At 46.8% G+C, this 21009-nt stretch overlaps 1 protein-coding gene across 1 annotated transcript in view; it reads right to left on the bottom strand.

Annotated features, from left to right (window-relative positions):
• The window catches only part of ADCYAP1R1 (ADCYAP receptor type I), a 136258-nt gene that overhangs the window by 98074 nt on the left and 17175 nt on the right, over positions 1 to 21009 (bottom strand). Inside the window, exon 2 of the mRNA XM_084855104.1 lies at positions 14624 to 14731. Coding sequence (XP_084711230.1) covers positions 14624 to 14731 — 108 coding nt within the window. The remainder of the gene's footprint in view (positions 1 to 14623; positions 14732 to 21009) is intronic.

Here is a 21009-nt window from a genome sequence, read left to right as displayed (position 1 = left end):
AGTCATTAATAAAAATGTTGAAGAGCACTGGGCCCAGGACTGAGCCCTGCGGTACCCCGCTCGTTACCTCTCCCCAGCTTGAGAAGGTCCCATTGATAAGCACTCTTTGAGTCCGATTCTGTAGCCAACTGTGGATCCACATGATCGTTGTTTCATCTAGCCCACTTCGAGCAAGTTTGCTCATCAGGATATCATGGGGCACTTTGTCGAAAGCTTTGCTGAAGTCGAGGTATATGATGTCTACAGCATTCCCACGGTCTACAAGGGAGGTGACTTGATCCAAAAATGAGATCAGATTTGTCTGGCAGGACTTGTTTTTGACAAATCCATGTTGGCTTCGAGTAATCACGGCATTGTTGTCAAGGTGCTTCCAGATGGATTGCTTTATGATCTGCTCCAGAATTTTCCCAGGGATTGATGTCAGACTGACTGGTCTGTAGTTCCCAGGTTCCTCCTTTTTACCCTTTTTGAAGATAGGGACAACGTTAGCCCTCCTCCAGTCATCTGGCACTTCCCCGGTCCTCCATGATTTCTCAAAGAGAATAGACAGCGGTTCTGAGAGTTCTTCTGCCAGTTCCTTTATTACTCTAGGATGCAGTTCATCTGGCCCTGGAGATTTGAACTCATTCAAAGTAATGAGGTGTTCCTTGACCATATGCCTGTCGATCTCAAGCTGCAATCCTGCCCCTTCAGCCTGTACTTCGCCTTTGCCAGGGGGGTCATAGACCCTCTTTTGGGAGAAGACTGAGCCAAAGTAGGAATTGAGCACCTCTGCCTTTTCTTTGTCATCTGTTATCATTTTGCCATCCTTATTTAATAGCTGAACAACCATTTCTTTCCTCTGCCTTTTACTATGCACGTAGCTGAAGAAAGCCTTTTTGTTGTTTTTAGCATCCCTCGCTAACCTCACCTCGTTCTCCGCTTTAGCCTTCCTGACGCCATCCCTGCAATTCTGTGCTACCTGCCTGTACTCTTCCTTTGTTACTTGGCCTTCTTTCCACTTCTTATATGTGTCCTTTTTTGTTTTCAGGTCATCCCTAAGCTTTTTGTGAAGCCACATTGGCTTCTTCTGTTGTCTTCCACCTTTTCTTCTTGTTGGAATTGTTTGTGATTGTGCCTTGAGAATTTCCTTTTTTAAAAGTTCCCACCCATCTTGGACTCCTTTTCTCGCTAGCATTGTTTGCCATGGGACCTTACTGATCATTGTTCTGAGTTTATTAAAATCAGCTTTCCTAAAATCCAGGGTACGCGTTTGAGTACACTCGGCTTTTGCTTCCCTTAGAACCAAGAACTCAAGTACAACATGGTCGCTTTCCCCCAGAGTTCCTGTAACTGCTACTTTATCCACTAAGTCATCTCTGTTGGTTAGGATCAAGTCAAGGATAGCCGATCCTCTAGTTCCTTCCTCTACTTTCTGTAGGAGGAAGTTATCCGCCACACAAGTCAGGAATTTCCTGGAGGGGCCATGTTTTGCAGAATTTGTCTCCCAACAAATATCGGGGAAATTGAAGTCCCCCATTACTACTACATCAATTGTCCCTCCCCTCTTGGACTCTACCAGCAGCCATCCAACCTACATAAGAGGAAAGGGAAATTGAAGTCCCTTCCACCCACTGGCGATTCTGCCTCATTTCTTTTCTGTTGAAAATGAAAAGAGAGATATAACTCAGCCTAGGAAGAAGGACATCACATGTGGTTTCTGATATATATCCCACCCCTCATCTAGGGAAATCAACAGCATGGGTATTCACTCTCCCTTCCCTTCCCTTCCCTTCCCTTCCCTTCCCTTCCCTTCCCTCTTCCTCTTCCTCTTCCTCTTCTTCTAGATTTCATAAGAAACTGCCTTGCACCAAATCAGACTTTTTGTCCATCAAGTCCAGATTGGCAGCATCTTTCTGGGGTCTCAGGCTGACAAAGCTTTTCCTTGTCACCTGTGACCTGATCTTCTAGTCCAGATATGCCCAGGGATAAGAGAATCAGGGATGTTCGAGCTCACTGAAATTCTCTGATCTTCTTGACTACAAAGCTTGGTTCAGCTTGCTCCATTTTTGCTTCTGACCTATTTTTTCAGTTCATTCAAACAGGAAGAGTGCACATTTCACATGGGAAATATGATGATTTTTTTAAATGTACATTTCAAAGTGTGCATTTTCCAAAAACTATGCATTTTTCAAATGCAATCCAGAGTTCAGGAATGCACAAACATTCCCCCCCCCAAAAAAAATGTACTGCTGTTTGAGTTTGGGGTTGTGAATGGAAGAAGTCTGAATGATTTGCAAACTGAAACAAAATTCTTGGACATACCTAGAGGAGCCAAGGACTGAACCTGGAAGCATCTGTATGCAAATCAGCTGCTCTGTCACTGAGCTGCAATCCCTCCCCTCTCTCGAGGGTTGTCGTGGGTGCCCAACTGGGTTCAGAAATTCATTGAGCAACCCCCACCCGCAACCCCCGAACTGCGCCTGCTGACTGTGTCCTTGTTCACTCCCCAGTCGTGCCCGCTCGCTCTCCCCAGTACTCACTGTGAACCCGTTTGGTGAGCGCTGCCATTTTCACGCCTTCGATGTCTGCGTAAAACAGGAAGTTAAAAAAATGTGCATATTCAAATATGCGCATTTTGGAGTTGGGAAAGCTAAATACGCGCAATATTAGAGGGATTATGCCTCTAATATTGTGCTTATTAGCTTTCCCAGCTCCAAACTGCACATATGCACATTTTTTAACTTCCTGTTTTACGCAGACATCAAAGGCATGAAAATGGTGGCGCTCACTGAACAGGTTCGTGGTAAGCCTGGGGAACTCACCGAACTCTTGGGCAGCCCGAGCACAGGTCCGGGGGGGTGAGAGCAGGGGCGCTGCTTCAGCGAGTGTCCGGAGGAACCGAACTAGGGTGAGTTCTTACATCCCTACCTATCTCAGTCAATCATATGGGCAGTGGAATTGTGAATGCAGGCATGCACATATGCACACACACTGATGCACCTAGGCATAAATGATACATAACCCACAAGCTTGTGTCTAGTCCTCCTGTGGTGAGTTTTGAGTGGGATTGTGTATAGACCTACACATGCTTCATTGGGTGGACGGATGCACTCCATTTCCTCCTGTTCACAGTTGTTGCGCATGTGGCAGAGCTGGACACTGTTTTCACATTCAGGTTGTGTTCTCTGGGGATGGGCATGAGATGGGAAACACAGGGTCTCTCCAGATAGGTTGGACCCAACTCTCATCATGAAAGACTTTAAAGAAATAGTCTGTTCGATCCTCTAAGACATCATCTCGACTCAAGACTCGATGGCCTTGTAGGCCCCTTCCAACCCTGCTATACTATTCTATTTTTCTATCTGTACCCATGTATCTGTAGCGTTTCATTTAGCCACTAGATGGTCCTGTGCACTTTTCAGATTTTCTGACAATAATGTCTGTGGAGCAGAGAGCAGGAAAATAACAGAGATTTGTCTAGGACTTAGGGTGCCCTGTAAAAAGCACCAGGACTTCCCAATTTCACACAGTTCTCCTCTACTTCAAGTGGACTGAAGTTATGATTAATTTTGGCCTCTAAATTCTGCTTAATTTTTTACTTCCATTGGGCTTAACCTAAGGCAGGACATTCTCAGATTATGAAGCCCTGGGGTTCCTTGCAAGTCGATCATGTTCTCCTCAGTAAGGAGATCAGCCGTGGTGCTGGAACATCTTCCCTGAAAGACCGCTTGATCACTACAACCCATCTTCTCCTTCAATGAGTATCCAAAATGGTAAATTTATTTATTTATTTATTTCATTATTTTGGTCCTACTCACTAGTCTGCCTTGGGCAGCAACGAGATCAAAAAGACATGTTACTAGCACTCCATAGAAACTGGCTCCACTCTCTAGAACAGGCAGGGATGAGCTGATCCAGATGTTTTGGAAAACAATTCCTCAAACCCCCCAATGGCTAGCATGTCCATTGGTCAGTGATTCTGCCAGTTGTAGTCCAAAGCATCTCAAGGGCACCAGATGGCCTGCCTCTGCTCGAGATATGCCACAGAATCCCTTGCAAAATGCACAGGGGCTCTCTGGCAGGCTGGTGGATGTGGAAAGGAGTAAGGGTGTATGGACTCCCCACCGTATGTTCCGGTGGGGAATCTGTGGGGGGGAAGCAATCCGTTCCTCCCCCCCAGAATCCTCCAGAGCGGTTCCGCTCTGCTCGGATTCTGGGGGGAGGGAACTGGCTTGGGGGTGCTTACCTTCCCTCCTGCCACCCAAAGCCATTTGCCTCCTCCCTGTCCCTGATGATTGCCATGTCTTAAAAAGTTTTTTTTAAAAAAAATGGTGATCGGGAGGATGTGCCCATAGACTTATACACAAGATTCATTACCCTATTTGATATAAGTCTATGGGCGCATCCTCCCTATCGCCATTTTTTTAAAAAAATTTTGTAAAGACATGACAATCGGCAGGGGCAGGGAGGAGGCCAACGGCTCTGGCTGGCAAGAAGCAGCCGAGTGCCGTTCCGCCTCCAGCCCTCCTGGAGCGGAGATAAGTGGACCTGATCTGCTGCGGATTCCTGAGGCCGGATTCCTTGGAATCCGGCCTCATTTGAATCCACAGCGGATTTCTCTGACGTCCCTAGAAAGGAGTCCATGAAGGAAGAAAGCTTTCAAAAGTTTGAGCAAATACACCCACTGTCTCCACGGTGTTAATTTGCTATTTGCTCAAGTGACAATGCTGTCCCAAGACTACCCCAGGAAGTGCTCTGAGAGATGCTGCTCTTGTATCTCAGGGATGTTAAACCTTAGGACATGGGCCAAATTGGGACCACCCAGGATTCCAGTCTGGCCCTCTGGGATTCCCCAGGAGTTCACACCCCTTTCCCTGATTCCATCCATTTCCCCCAACTGCCTGTCTTTGGGTGTTTTCCCAGTTTTTGCACAGTTTTTTCCTCATTCTAAAAGGCTGACATGCCTCTCCTAAGGCTGACATACCTCTCCTAAGGCTGAGTGACTGGCAGCAAGAACTTCAAGTGGAAATATGCTGGTATTTTTGGTATTTCTGGCCTTTTCCTGCCTTCTTTTGCCTTCTGACCCACTGACCACCGGAATGCAGCTCCCCAAAAGCTTTTCCAAAACTGAATTTGGCTGAAAGAGGTTCAACATCCCTGCTGTATCTTATGCTTGTATGCCTACTCCATCAACCTCATTTTAGGTCAGTATGTTACGCCACCGGTAAGCCAAATGGATTTATGCAACTCTGCACTTGCAATCAAAGTCAAAGCCCTACTGCATGAGGTCGAAACCTCAGTTGCTGTGGGGAGGCTGCTAACAGCATTCTGGCTTTGCAGCTGGAGAGGAAGAATTCATGTCTCCTGTACTACATGCACCCTTGTAGTCCGCCTTATTCACCCAGAATAACAAAGGCCCACCGAACTTGGACATGAAATTCTGGACACAGATCCAAAATTTCCACTACACACAAGTGAATGCCTTGAAAAGAGGAGAATACCTCATGCTGAGTTTGGTTCGCACATGCCTGCTCACCACTAATGGTCACAGCAACAGGTCATGCCTGCCCACGTACACAACTCACCAAAGATATAATGCTACAGGCAGAACGTGCATGGAAGTCGGGGACCAAAAATGTGCTCACCACAGCAAACATCCCTCTTGCCTCTGGGGAGTGCAATAACCCCTTCCCCTCCCACAGCCATCCTCTTTAGCTTGGAGCTGGGGAGAGCATTTGGTGTTCATCCACAGAGCCTTGCTGCCCTATGGATGTGTTCCAAGTGCATCTCAAAAATGCAGCACACCTGTGGGGACAATCTCTCTCCCCTGTTTGGGTGGTGGACCTCTCTTTGAAGGGCTGTCTGAGCACAGTCTTTTATTTGAATCCTTCCTCAAGTTGAAGGATTGTCCCGCCCAAATTTGGTTGAAAGAGAAAGAACCTTAAAAAGTGAGAGGCAGAGGCCTTGAAGTTGCCCATCAACAGATAGCACCCGATCAGCAGACTGGCAAGGCACGCAGGTCACCTGGTCACAGTGACATGAATTGTACGTCTCCATTTCCATCTATACACATACATACAAATATCCGCATTTTATGCAAATTGCTGTCTTCTTTGGTCCTCTTTTCAGCAATATATACATAGAGGTGGACGGGCTCCCCTGTGTCTGCTAAGTGCGGGCGCTTGCTGGATAGCTGTTGCTGTGCCTGCCCCTGCTCACTGGGCCATGTATGCCCTGGGGGGCTTGGTGAGTGGTCTTGGAGCTCCCTGCAGCCGCCAGCTCCTCACTTAGAGCCACCATTTTTTAATGCAAGATCAGAGCTCTTGTGGAAGTTCAAGATCAGACCTGTTGTGGAAAATGGCAGCCGTATAGGGCCATTTCCACAAGATTAGAGGTGTAAAGGGTGCTGTTATGCCTCTAATGTCGTGGAAATTGCCCTGTATGGCTTCCATTTTGCATGAAGTGGAGTATACAGAAATAGGGGAGCCCTGATCTTGGGTAGAAATGCTGGCTCCCAGCAAGGAGCAGGCGGCTGCCGGGGAACTCGCCGACCGTGTGGTGCTCTGCAAGTGCATCTGTGAGCAGCCCACAGCTCAGCAAGCAGCATCTGAGGGGTAAAGCGGGGTGGGGGGAGTCCGTTGCTGTTGGACACTCGTGGCATCCCTATATACAAGTGGACACCTTGTCCTACCTCCACTCTCAGAAAAATGGCCAACTGATGATTTCAAGGTGACAAAGAACACATCTGAAGTGCAGACCAACATAGATGGGCTTCAGGCATCCCATGCCTGGAGCTGGGAAAAGCAGGAGGGGGATTGGCCACACTGCCATACAAGGATTGTCCTCTCTCCCTTTCCCAGGTCAGGAGGAGGGCTGGGGCCAGGGGAAGTTGCCCTTTGGAAGTGTGCCATGCATACTCAGAAGTGCAGCACACCACGGATAAGCTCTGGTCCTTCTCATAAGCTTTGAGCCAAGGCTGACCCAAGCCATTTTGCTTCCTGAAGTGAAGGGCAACATGGCACCCCAGCTTCCATCTACAGAAGGCAACTGGACTGACAGTTAAATCTTACTGCAACCCTGGTGATGGGAGAGCATCTTCCACCACACCTGAAGGCAGCTGGTAGTCTAGGAGGTGCAAGCCACCTGGAACACAGAGGTCTATCATCCAACAGCTACCCTCTCCATACCACCCAGCATTTGCTGCCTGAGGTGACCGTCTCACTCCGCCTCATGCTCTGGAGGGTGATTGTCCCTGACCTTATGGTGGGGTTCTGATTTTGTAGAGCAACACCAGCCAATATTGCTGGACCTAAGGAGATCATCTGGCATAAAATGCTTTTTCAGTGGAGACCATTTCTCATGTTCAGCAGTGAATCACCAAGCGTTAAGGAAATCACGTGTTGCACCTGCATGAATCAGCCAGCACCCAAATCCTGTCTACCAATAGGAAGCACTTTCTCCAAATGTGGATCCTTATGTCAGCAAAGCACCACTACCCACTAGAGATGTACAGATTTTGTTTAATCTGTTCTGTGTGTGTTTTGCAGACTCGCAGGCATCTTTCATTCCGTCATGTGCTCATGATGGAATCCCCCACCCCACACTCCTGGAAAGTGTGCAAAACTGTCTACCGCAAGTTACATAATGTTTGCAGCCATGCAATGTTTCTTAGTGCAGATGCTAAAGGGAGCTTGGGAATGGTTTATGCATTTGGGGGAGGTTTTGTGCATTTTTGCAGGTGTGAATTTGTGCAAATTTGGGAAATTGGGAAAAATCCAATTCCGCCAGTGAGTGGATGACAGAACAAAAAGCCACCTAACAATCCACAAAATGCAGGAGGAACAGATTTTACAAAATCCAGACATCCCTACATGTGGCCACCCTAACACTAGCTACGGGGGTGCCTCAGTCATCCCTTTAGCACTTTCTGACAAGAAAAGCTTTCTCAGTTCCCAAACATTTAGTCAAGAAAAAAAGAACTTATCCCTCAGAGCTCCCCCAGTAGGCCTCAAGGTCACACAGCACTCTTTCCTTTTACTGATTGAATTTCGATTGTTTGAACCATACTTTGCATGGAGCATTCTGGAAAAACTGCTAAGATATTTTTTAAAATAATAATAATAAGCATAACCACTAAATATAATGTGGTGTACCACAAGCCCTCCGTACTGTCTCATTCCTGTTTAGCCACAAGTCAGTGCTCCCCCTTGTTCCCTGGACTACTTTTTTGTCCTTTCAATGCTTTCGTTCAGGCTTTTTTTGACTGATGTTACACAAGCTGCCGGCCTTACTGAGTGCACTCATCACTTTCAAAAGATCCTGGCTGTTGCTATGGAGACTCCGGCCTGCTGCTGGTTATCAGGGAGGAACTGATAGGACAGTGTAACACACGTTGGCAATCATATCTGTGGATCAGTCCTACCTGACCAACTGGCAGATGCTGAGGAAATTGTTACTTTTTTCTGAATCGAGCTTTTATGATTTGTTCCTCTGAAGAGGCCATCAGTTCTGACCTTGGTCTTGCAAAATGGAACTTGGACTTAGTTCAAACAAACACCTGGTGAGGTGACCGTCCATAAAAGAGGAACATGTTGAGGCTCAATTCACACAAAGGACAATCACCATTGAAGATTGCAGATAAGGTATCATGTAACTGAATGCTGCAACGTATAGAATTGTAGAGCTAGAGGGAACCTCAAAGGCCATCTGTTCCACTCCCTGCTAACACAGGCAATCAGCACCTACAGCCATTTCAATAGATGGCCATCCATCCTCTGCTTAACAAACTTCTTTGTAATTAAGGACAAAACAAAACACTAGATAGTAGAGATGCATGAGAATTTTGTTTCCATTCAACACCAGAAGTTCTCCCATTAAAATTGTGATCATATATGCTGTACTGTGTACTGTAAAATGTGTACTTTAGAAACATGTGCTTTAAGACATGATTTATCACTCTGTCATTTGTGTGTGGGGGGGTGTTTTCACCCATCCTTACATTAATGATAAATGTGAGTGCACTGATAAAACAGTTGTTGTTCAGTCGTTCAGTCGTGTCCGACTCTTCGTGTCCCCAAGGACCATAGCACGCCAGGCCTTCCTGTCCTGTGCTCTCTCCCGGAGCGTGCTCAAGTCCATATTCATTGCATCGGTGATGCTATCTAGCCATCTCATCCTCTGCCGTCCCCTTCTCCTTTTGCCTTCAGTCTTTCCCAGCATCAGGGTCTTTTCCAGAGAGTTTTCTCTTCTCATTAGGTGGCCAAAATATTGGAGCTTCAGCTTCAGTATCTCTCCTTCCAATGAGCACTCAGGGTTGATTTCCTCTAGGATTGACTGATTTGACCTCCTTGCAGTCCAGGGCACTCGTAATAGTCTTCTCCAGCACCACAGTTCGAAAGCATCAATTCTTCGGTGCTCAGCCTTCCTTATAGTCCAGCTCTCACAGCCATACGTTGCTACTGGGAAAACCATAGCTTTGATTAGACGGACCTTTGTCGGCAAGGTGATGTCTCTGCTTCTTACTATGCTGTCTAGGTTTGCCATAGCTTTCCTCCCAAGGAGCAAGCGTCTTTTAATTTCATGGCTACAGTCACCGTCTGCGGGGATCTTGGAGCCCAAGAAAGTAAAATCTGTCACTGCTTCCATTTCTTCCCCTTCTATATGCCAGGAAGTGATGGGGCCAGATGCCATGATCTTAGTTTTTTTAATGTTGAGTTTCAAACCAGCTTTTAAACTCTCCTCTTTCACCCTCAACAAGAGGCTCTTGAGATCCTCTTTGCTTTCTGCCATTAGGGTGGTATCATCTGCATATCGGAGGTTGTTGAAAATTCTCCCGGCCATCTTAATTCCGACCTGTGATTCATCCAACCTGGCGTTTCTCATGATGTACTCTGCATATAAGTTAAATAAGCAGGGTGACAATATGCAGCCTTGTCGTACTCCTTTCCCAATTTTGAACCACTCGGTTGTTCCATGTCTGGTACTTACTGTTGCTTCTTGACCCTCGTACAGGTTTCTCAGGAGACAGGTAAGGTGGTCTGGTACTCCCATCACTTTAAGAATTTGCCACAGTTTTTTGTGATCCACACAATCAAAGGCTTTAGTGTAGTCAATGAAGCAGAAATAGAAGTTTTTCTGGAATTCTCTTGCTTTTCTGGAATTCTCTTGCTTGCATGATCCAGCGAATGTTGGCGATTTGATCTCTACTTCCTCTGCCTCTTTGAAACCCAGCTTATACTTCTGGTAGTTCTCGGTTCACATACTGCTGAAGCCTAGCTTGTAGGATTTTGAGCATCACCTTGCTGGCATGTGAAATGATCACAATTGTGCGGTAGTTTGACAACTCTTTGGCGTTGCCCTTCTTTGGAATTGGAATGTAAACTGACCTTTTCCAGTCTTGCGGCCATTGTTGAGTGTTCCACATTTGTTGGCATATTGAATGCAGCACTTTAACAGCATCATCTTTTAGGATTTTAAATAGCTCAGCTGGAATACTGTCATCTCCGCTAGCTTTGTTGTTACTAATGCTTCCTAAGGCCCACTTGACTTCACTCTCGAGGATGTCCGGCTCAAGTTCAGTGACCGCACTATCATGGCTATCAGGGACATTCAGATCTTTGCTGTATAGTCCTTCTGTGTATTCTTTCCACCTCTTCTTAATCTCATCTGCTTCTGTTATGTCCCTGCCTTCTTTGTCCTTTATCATGCCCGTCTTTGCACAAAATGTTCCCTTGAGGTCTCCAATTTTCTTGAAGAGATCTCTAGTCTTTCCCATTCTGTTGTCTTCCTCGATTTCTTTGCATTGTTCATTTAAGAAGGCCTTCTTGTCTCTCCTTGCTATTCTCTGGAACTCTGCATTCAGTTGGGTATATCTTCCCCTTTCTCCCTTGCTTTTCGCTTCCCTTCTTTCCTCAGCAACTTGTAAAGCCTCATCAGACAGCCACTTGGCTTTCTTGCATTTCTTTTTCTTGGGGACGGATTGAGTTGCTGCCTCCTGAACAATGTCACGGACCTCTGTCCATAGTTCCTCAGGCACTCTGTCTATCAGGTCTAATCCCTGAAATCTATTCCTCACCTCCATTGTATATTCATAAGGGATATGATTTAGGTCATACCTGAATGGTTTAGTGGTTTTCCCTACGTTCTTCAATTTAAGCCAAAATTTTGCAAGAAGCAGCTCATGATCTGAGCCACAGTCAGCTCCAGGTCTTGTTTTGACTGACTGTATAGAGCTTCTCCATCTTTGGCTGAAAAGGACATAATCAATCTGATTTCGATATTGACCATCTGGTGATGTCCATGTGTAGAGTCATCTCTTGTGCTGTTGGAAAAGAGTGTTTGCTATGATCAGCGTGTTCTCTTGGCAAAACTCTATTAGCTTTTGTCCTGCTTCATTTTGTACACCAAGACCATGCCTGCCTGTTATCCCGGTGATTTCTGGACTTCCTACTTTAGCATTCCAATCCCCTATGATGAAGAGGACATCTTTTTTTGGTGTTAGTTCTAGAAGGTGTTGTAGGTCTTCATAGAACTGATCAACCTCAGCTTCTTTGCCATCAGTGGTTGGGGCATAGACTTGAATACTGTGATGTTGAATGGTTTGCCTTGGGTTCGTACTGAGATCATTCTATCATTTTTGAGATTGTACCCCAGTACTGCTTTTCCCACCCTTTTGTTGACTATGAGTGCTACTCCATTTCTTCTAAGGGATTCTTGCCCACAGTAGTAGATATGATGGTCACCTGAATGAAATTCGCCCATGCCTGTCCATTTTAGTTCTCTGATTCCCAAGATGTCAATGTTCAGTCTTGCCATCTCATGTCTGACCACCTCCAGCTTACCTTGATTCATTGATCTTACATTCCAGGTTCCTGAACAATATCGTTCTTTACAGCATCGGATTTTCTTTCCACCACCAGACACATCCACAGCTGAGTGTCCTTTCGGCTTTGGCCCAGCAGCTTCACTCTTTCTGGTGCTACTTGGAAATACCCTCTGCTCTTCCCCAGTAGTTTATTGGACACCTTCCAACCTGAGGGGCTCATCTTCCGGCGTCATATCTTTTAGCCTTGTGATACGTTCCATGGGGTTTTCTTGGCAAGAGTACTGGAGTGGGTTGCCATTTCCTTCTCCAGTGGACCACATTTTGTCAGAATTCTCTGCCATGACCTGTAGGGTTGGCGGAGAATTTCTTCCTGAAACTTTGAGGGGCCGAGCGCCAACGTGTTTGGCCCCCCGAACAAGTTTTGGGGAGAAATTCTCTGCCCCCACACCCCCCACACCCCCCCCGGGACGGGTCTTACCTTTGGCGAATGTCCCTCCCGGCGGCGGGTCCGGCCGGCGGTTTGGCGGGTCTTCGTCCGGGGTGGGAGCGGCACCCGGTCTTTCGACCGGCTGCCGCCGCCGCCATTCCAATCTAAGAAAAAAAAAAACGCCCCCGTGATAGGCTACGTGATGATTAACGTAGCCTATTACGGCTAGATTTGCAAAGTCAGCCGTGATAGGCTACGTAAATCGTCACGTAGCCTATCACGGGTGACTTAAAAAAAAAAAAGCGCTTACGCAAATGGCGGCCCCCATAGGGAGCCGCCTTTCGCGTTCCTTATTTGGTCGCTGTAGTCTATGTAAACATTTACCTAGACTATGGCGAAAATAAGGGCAACGCAAATAGTAAATCTTTACGTAGACTACCCGGGCCCAAATAAGGAACGCAAATGGCGGCGCCCATGGGCGCCGCCATTTGCATACGTGCTTTTTTTTTCTTTCAAAGTCACCCGTGATAGGCTACGTGACGATTAATGTAGCCTATCACGGCTGACTTTGCAGATCTATCCGTGATAGGCTACGTTAATCATCACGTAGCCTATCATGGGGGTGTTTTTTTTTTTTTTTTAACTTTTTGTTCGCGGCTGGGTGAGGCAAGGCGCCTCCTCCCCGGCCTGAATTTCGGCCGGGTGAGGCGGGAAGCCTCCCCCCGGGCCTGAATTTCGGCCGGGCGAGGCGGGAAGCGTCCCCCCCGGCCTGAACTTCGCGGGGGGAGCAGCGAAGCGCCTCCCCCCCACCGTGAAAATCTTCGAGGACAGGTAAGTGACTTTCGTCCATCCCTAATGACCTGTCTGTCTTTGGTTGCCCTGCATGGCATAGCTTATGGCTTCACTGAGTTATGTAAGCCCCTTTGCCACAACAAGGAAGTGATCCATGAAGGGGAATAAAACAGTACAATGAAGTAATGTTCATATGAATGTACTTTTGGTTATATTAAGATGCTTTTTGTGCAGTGTTGTACAGGAACATGTGAGTAAAACACTGCACAAAAATAATCTTGATGGAATCATATATCTATATCTATATCTATATCTATATCTATATCTATATCATTACATTCAGTTTAGTTTCTTGGCTATGTTTTCTCAATATACAAGGACACATCAGTAACCCAGAAGGTGGAAAAGATGAAGATGAATGGAAGGAGATGAAAGATGAAATGGACTGCATATGCTTTAATTCCTGAATTTGAAGTTCTCCAACTTAAACCAAAATTCACAAAGCCCTGAAAGTGAACATGAACACGACATCATTTTTCAGGCAAAGCTGACATATTCCTGAGCTTGTGATCGCATTCACAAAATGTTTTCAATAGAAATATGTGCACTTTAAAAATGCTTTTTTTTGGGGGGGGAGCATTTTTATGCTTTGGTTGATGAGGAGCAGGAACAAGGTTAACTGAGCTTCTTCCTTTGATTACAGTGTATTTGTGTGCATTTTTCAAATGCGCACATGCTGTCAAACACATTTGGGGGTGGGGGGTGAGGGGTCTGCGATTCACACTGCAAGCTCAGAAATGTACAGACTTTGATAGCAGATGGCGTCCGAGTCCATGTTTGGTCTGGAAGGTGCGAATTGGGCAAATCCTTACCAAAAGTGAACTGAAATTAATTTCTCAGACATCCCTATCCCAGCTAGAAACAACTCCTGGCTAAGGCCCCGCAGAACCTCTGACAGTCTGAATAGCCCATACTGGTCTAGGGGGATCAATACTCTGATTTCATACATACAGTAAATGGATAATGTAAAACATCCTCTCCTTTGAAGATTTTTTTACTGTCTTGTCAATGACCAGGTGTGGGGGGTTCAAGGAAGGAAGCATATGGCAACTGGAGAGACAGGAGATGCCAAGTAGAGCAAACTGCAGATGGGGAGGAGATTATTCAAGCCAAATCACAACAGCTCTACCCCGTATCCCACCTTGATTTCTGAGTTTCATATCACCCACAGGTTCTTAAGTTGCTTGCTGGAAACTAGAGGGATAGAAATCTGGCATACAAGATGTTCTCCACCACTCCCACACCCTGTGCTTTCCTCCATTTTTTAATCTTCTGATTAGTGTTGTCAGATAAATCTGATGGGGGGTGGGAGGAGCTTGCCAAGCTTTGATCAGCTCAGCCCCCCAGATTTTAGCTTGCTTCCCCATGAGCTGCCTGACTCAATCTACATTTTTTCTTTGCAAATAGGAAGTTGTGCAAATGGCAGGTGCAATTTGCATAATTTGCACGAATTCCGCCATCATTTCCTTTGTGCAAATTCTAGCTATGGAGCACTAAAAAGGTCAAAACAAGTGCAAGGAAGAACTGGGCAACGTTACCATCATCAAAGTTGACCAATGTGAAGAGCGCTGGGCATTTGACAAAGACGACCTCACCCACAAAGGCAGGCTTCCAACACGTAATGTTATCCCACATCCCTGGGCATCCTGCAGAAGAGAAGGGGGTCAAATTAATAAAAGAGTTGTGGTCAAGCCACTCCTGTTTGTCCTCCATTTACATCACTGCTTCATTCCCCTTTCATTTGGGGCAAAATCATGAACTGTGTAGATCTGAGAACATCCACATGTAACATACAGAAGCATATAGCTGGCAGGTGGCTTCAGCCAATCCTGGCTCCCCGAGGTTTGCATATCTGTGAGACAACTGTTCCTTAGGGATGGCGGAGAATTTCTCACCGAAACTTCAGGGGGCCGAGCGCCAACGTGTTCGGCCCCCTGAACAAGTTTCGGGGAGAAATTCTCCGCCCCCCCACCCCCCTGCCCCCCGCACCCCGCCGGGACGGGACTTACCTTTGCCGAATGTCCCTCCCGGTGGCGGGTCCGGCCGGCGGTTCATCGGGTCTTCGTCAGGGGCGGGGGCGGCAGCCAATCTTTCGACCGGGTGCCGCCGCCGCCATTGCAATAAAAGAAAAAAAAAATGCCCCCGTGATAGGCTACGTGACGATTAACGTAGCCTATCATGGCTAGATTTGCAAAGTCAGCCGTGATAGGCTACGTAAATCGTCACGTAGCCTATCACGGCTGACTTTGCAGATCTAGCCATGATAGGCTACGTTAATCATCACGTAGCCTATCACGGCCTGGGGGGCTTTTTTTTTTTTTACTGTTTAGTTTGCGGCCAGGCGAGGCGAGGTGCCTCCTCCCCGGCCTGAATTTTGGCCGGGCGAGGCAGGAAGCCTCCCCCCCGGCCTGAACTTCGCGGGGGGAGCAATGAAGCGCCTCCCCCCCACCGCAGGAAATCTTCGAGGACAGGTAAGTGACTTTCGTCCACCCCTACTGTTCCTACATCATAAATCTTCATTTCATCAACACATTACATTGCTAGGCAAACACTTTAAAATTAGGGATGTAAGAACTCCCCCTAGCTCGGTTTCTCTGGGCACTTCTCAAAGCAGCACCCCTGCTTGCACCCCCCCCGGACCCATGCTCGGGCCGCCCATGAGCTCAGCGAGTTCCCCGGGCTCACCACAATCCCGTTGGGTGAGTGCCCGCCATTTTCACGCCTTTGATTTCTACATAAAACAGGAAGTAAAAAAATTTGGGTATTTAAATATGCACAGTTTGGAGCTGGGAAAGCTAGATCAGCACAATGTTAGAGGTATAATCCCTCTAAGATTGCGCTTATTTAGCTTTCCCAGCTCCAAACTGCGCATATTTAAATACAACATTTTTTTAACTTCCTGTTTTGCATAGAAATCAAAGGCGCAAAAATGGCAGGCGCTCACCCAATGGGATCGCAGTGAGTCCTGGAGAGCGTGAGCGGGCATGAGTGGGGGCGAACAAGGAGTGTCTTGGCCAACACAGTCCAAGGGTTGCGAGCGGGGGGAGCCCGAGGAATTCCCAGGCCCTGTTGTGCACCCGTGACATCCCTATTAAAAAATCATACCTATATTTAGTGACACACGCACACGCGCGCGGACACACACACACACAGAAATTTATAATGTGAATTGGCCCTTATTTGCCTATTGCAATAAGCTCTTATACTGCATTTCTTCAGAATCACCCTGGTTCCTTTCTGCTCCATTCCAGCTATTCTTTCCCTGCTATCAAAATATTAGAATGTAAGCTCTTTGGGATACAGATGTGTTGTTTTTCTTCTTTGTATGCGCTGAAGCGCTGTATTCATTTCTATCCAATGGAGGCTGATGGCTCAAATTTCGGTGGGGCTATGAGTCCATTGAAGGTTATAGTGAGAACCAGACAGAACTCAAAAGGAGCTCTCCAAGGTGCCTCACCCTATCCCCCAAATAGCTTCAGCACCTCGGGTAGCTCCTTTAGAGGTCTGGATGGTTCTGACTGAAACCCAGAATGGATTCACAGCCCCACTGTGCTGTGCATCCGCTGCTGGCACCAATGAAATGCCAGCGATTCTGCTGGGAAAACAAGGCGTGCAGGGCACACACACCTTCCTTCCCAGCAGAACGGGGCTACTGACAGCCTGCCAAACAGCTGTTTTCAGACTGCTGGTACCCCTATTCTGCAGAGACACAGGGTGTGTGAGGAGGAGCTATCTCCTGGCTCCCTGTTCCTCTGCAGAAGCAGTTCTTCTCCTGGGAAACAGGGGTGCCCATCCACAGTTAGCAGCAGGGCCGTAGACAGAGCATCACACACCTCATATGGCCCCCTTCTTCTGACCCACTATGGTGCTGCATTTCTATTTAACACATTCTTTCCAATTCTGCAGGTATACACAGGATATTATGCCAATCTGTGTCCTCTTTTTGAGGGACACATTTCCTCCTTTTAAACAACGCGTAAGTGGCCGGCATGCCAGCAAATTACGGAACACTAGGGATGGGCGAACTCACCCTTTCTCACCCCGCGTGCTGCTTGCCAGACCCCCGCAGGCCGCCTGACCCTGCTCGTCACATGCGGCAAGCCTCTCAGCAGTCCATGGGAACTGGTGAGCAGTGTGTGGCCGCCTGCTCCCTTGCCGAGCCACAATTTGCATGAAAATGGCAGCTTGGCCTTCATCATAAATAACCATGTATGCAAATGGTGGCTGTAAAGCAGCCATTGACACGACATTACAGAAGTACATGGAGCATTTATGCCTTCAATGTTGTATAAGTGGATGCTTTACAGCTGCCATTTGCATACAGGGTTATTTACAAAAAACGCCAACCCGCTATTTTTACGCAAAATGGCGGCTTGGTGAGGGACCAGGTGCACCGAGTCAGGCAAGTGAGGGGATTCACGGACTGGTCTCTGGGGGGCTGAGCTGGTGAGAAATCACAGAGCTTCGAGCCCTAACCCGACTCCTGTGCCATCCCTAGTCATAACTGCCAAGCACCAAAAATGGGATGGGTACAATATTTATAACATATTTGAATCATGAAGAATGTCTTTATTGGGCGGGACTTTCCATGGCATTTCTCAGATGCTTTTTTTTTTTTTTAAAGGAAACTGGTGATAAAATTCATCAGACAAATTCTGCCTGTTCCTAATTTTAAGTGTGCCATGACAGCCAAATGGAACCTTCAGCTTTAGAAGGAAGATACCTCCAAATATCAGCTGTTGAGGGGCAGGAGAAGCAATTTGGATTTTTTGCCCCATTTGGGGGCTTCCCAGTGGTCTCAGTGGCTGAAGCCACTGTGGGAAGAAGATGGGCTACATTTGGACTACCTGGACCCTTGATCTGATCCGGCAGGGCTTTTCTTATGTTCTTGTGATACGTAATAGGAAAGCACGGTTGTGGGCGGGGGTGCCTTGGCTCGAATTCCATTTCCCTCATTGAATTGCTTCCCAATGCATTTGTTCAGAAAGGATCCCTTTACATAACTATCACCTTCTGGGGAACCCCAGAGTGCCAGACTGGGAGCCCAGGCAGGCCAAATTTGGCCCCAGGCCTGAGGTTCCATACCCCCGAGATAACATGCATGGGGGAGGAGAGCCAACATTTTCTTAGGGATGTGCGAATCATCAAAACTCAAGGTCGCTGAAGTTCTCAGAATTTCATCTCAAAACGCGTTGACTCGAGTCCGTATCAAATTCCCAAGTTTTTTTTTCTTTTCACATGAAAATCTGTGCATGTTTTAGTGCATATTTTAGTGCATATTTCCCCCAAAGTAAGCACCAATTGTGTGCAACTTTGAAATGTTCAGACTCTTCTGCCATTGATTAAATGGTGCTTCTGTGCCTTTTTCAAAAGTACACATTTTTAATGATCATGTTTCAAATCTGCACATACTGTCGATGGGGGTTCCACCAAAGACATTGCAAGCTCAGAAATGTATGGACTTTGATCGCACATTACATCTGAGACCGTGTTTGATTCAGAAGGTGCAAATACAGTAAATCCTGGTCAGAATTGAACTGAAACAAATTTCCCATACATCTGTCCATTTTGTGAATGGGCTGTTAACTCTGTCAGTGTTTATGGGTTTAAAATGAGAGATCAACCCGCCTGCGTTGTCCCCAGAAAAAAAAAAACAGCAGGTGCCTAGAAATGGATAGCTTCAACGACAACAAAATGTCAAGATGGAAATGTCACTTTCCATGATCCATCAAAAGACAGGCAGAATGAAAACCTAGGAGACAACCAGATCAAATGCTTCCAAACCCCAGGACCCCTCCTCTATCCACCCCCAAGTCTTCCACTTCTCTTAGTTCTCGTCATTTGGTTTTGAATGCAACCTCTCTTGGAGAATTACAACTTCCCTTTGCTAGGCTACTTATGAAAACAGAAAGATCTTCCATTGTATCTGAACTACGGCAACAGAAAAAGACAGCAAGAGCACAAGAAGCTCGCCAAACCTTGGGCTGAATAGCAAGAGCAAAAACCTCTTTACTGGTAAATGCTGCTTTTCACACAACAGCAGAAGGCGAGGGAAAGAACCATGTTACTTCAGTGTTCCCTCTAATGAAATGTGAGGAAATTGGAGCTCATCCTTCCCCAACCTAGCAGTCTCCAGATGCATTAGTCTGCAAATCCCATCATTCCCAGCAAGCATGGGCATTGGAGAATGCCAGGTTGGGGAATTGAAGGAGTACATAAACCCTTGTATACAAGCATGCATTGTCTACCAATAACATATCAATCAGTCTTAGGGATGTCTGAACCCACCCCGTCCAGGATCAGTGGGAGCCTGCTGAAGCACTTCCCCCACTTGACCCCTCTGGACTCCGGCAGAGCCGGCCGGGTTAGGATTTCGAGGGGAGGTGCGGAGCACCTCCCCCCCCCACCGTGAATCACCCCTGTGAAAAGGTAAGTGACTTTCGCACATTCCTAAGTTCAGGGAGTGTCTGGGAGGGTGCAAGCAGGGGAAAGGAAGTCCAGAGGATCAGCGGGTGCAGTCTGGGTGTGCGGTCCGAGGGGAGCCTGATGGGCTTCTGGAGCAAGTCAGGCAACCGCACCATCCCTAATCAATCTGTTAATCATATAAACTGCCCAAACAGCTTTGGTTATGGGGAGGTATATAAATGTTAATAGTAGTAGTATTGTTGGTGTATAACCATAGTATTGCTCAGAAGGCATGATGAGAGGCCTTCCAGCAAACGTTTGGTCAAGATGCCAAACCAGGATAAGATGGTAAATCCATGGAAGGTCACAGAAAGCGGAACCTAGGGAAGTACAAGAACTAACTCTTTGCTGACTTGGTAGTTAGAAAACGGTTATAAAGAGGACAAAGAGGTGTTGTAGCTAAGAATGCTGGACAAATCTGCAGTGGAATCTGCAATAGAATTTCCATCAATGGGAAAATTCTGTTCCTCAAGACCCTTTTCAAATGAAGGAAGGATTGTGTATGTGCACAGGCAAAATGTCTTTGAATGAGGTATGCTCAGGAGACGACTTTGATAGATGTCCCTCTGGGATCTAAGGCAGTTCCATCAGGCAAAAAGATCCCATCAATGGGGAACGACTAATATTAAACCAATATGGTAAGAACTTGGCTTTTGGTGGGGGTGCAGTCAGCAGTTGTCAGGGGAGTCAGCAGTTGGGGCAGGAGGGATTAAAGTTGCTGAACACATCTTAGAGTGCAGTCCTATCAACTGTGCCCTCAATGATCTGAAGCCCCTGAACTCAGAGGCTTCTGAGCATCCAGTGCAGAGCAGGAGGAGTGGCAGAGGTAGGGATGTTGGAGAAATATGCAACGGATTTGAATGAGTTCAGATTTCTATGAATCCAACCCACGGATTCCACAGTGGACTGGCTTTTCCTGACTCACACTAATTCTGCAGACTGCCATAGAATAGTCATAGAATAGTAGGGTTGGAAGGGGCCTACAAGGCCATCGAGTCCAACCCCCTGCTCAATGCAGGAATCCAAGTCAGAGAGCATCCCTGACAGATGGCTGTCCTGCCTTGTCTTGAAGGCCTCCAGTGTGGGAAAGCCCACTACCAGGATTTGGGGTTTTTGTTTTAACTTTCTGGAAGTTTACACAAATTTAGTTGTAGAAAAATACATTGAACACACACAGACACACAGACCAAAAATGAGCATTTCCCCATAGCATGAAAATACATATTTGTGGGGATTTGTGTATTTGGGGGTGCGCATTTGCAGGGTGATGCATTTTGTGCAAGTGTGCATTTGTGCAAATTCTGGAAATTGGAAAGAATCCAATTCCGTCAATGAGCAGACAACGTAATGAATGGCGCCTGGCAATCTGTGAAATGCAGAAGGAATGAATTTTATAAAATCCATAGAATCCTAGGTGGAGGTTCATATTTTGCTAGATGCAACAATGGCGGGTTGCTTG

Source organism: Heloderma suspectum, chromosome 5 (assembly GCF_057233095.1).
Source record: "Heloderma suspectum isolate Gila_16-S chromosome 5, 16-S_ref, whole genome shotgun sequence".
Classification (NCBI taxonomy): domain Eukaryota; kingdom Metazoa; phylum Chordata; class Lepidosauria; order Squamata; family Helodermatidae; genus Heloderma; species Heloderma suspectum.
Note: the sequence above shows the minus strand (reverse complement) of the source record. Positions and strands in the feature narration are given on the sequence as shown.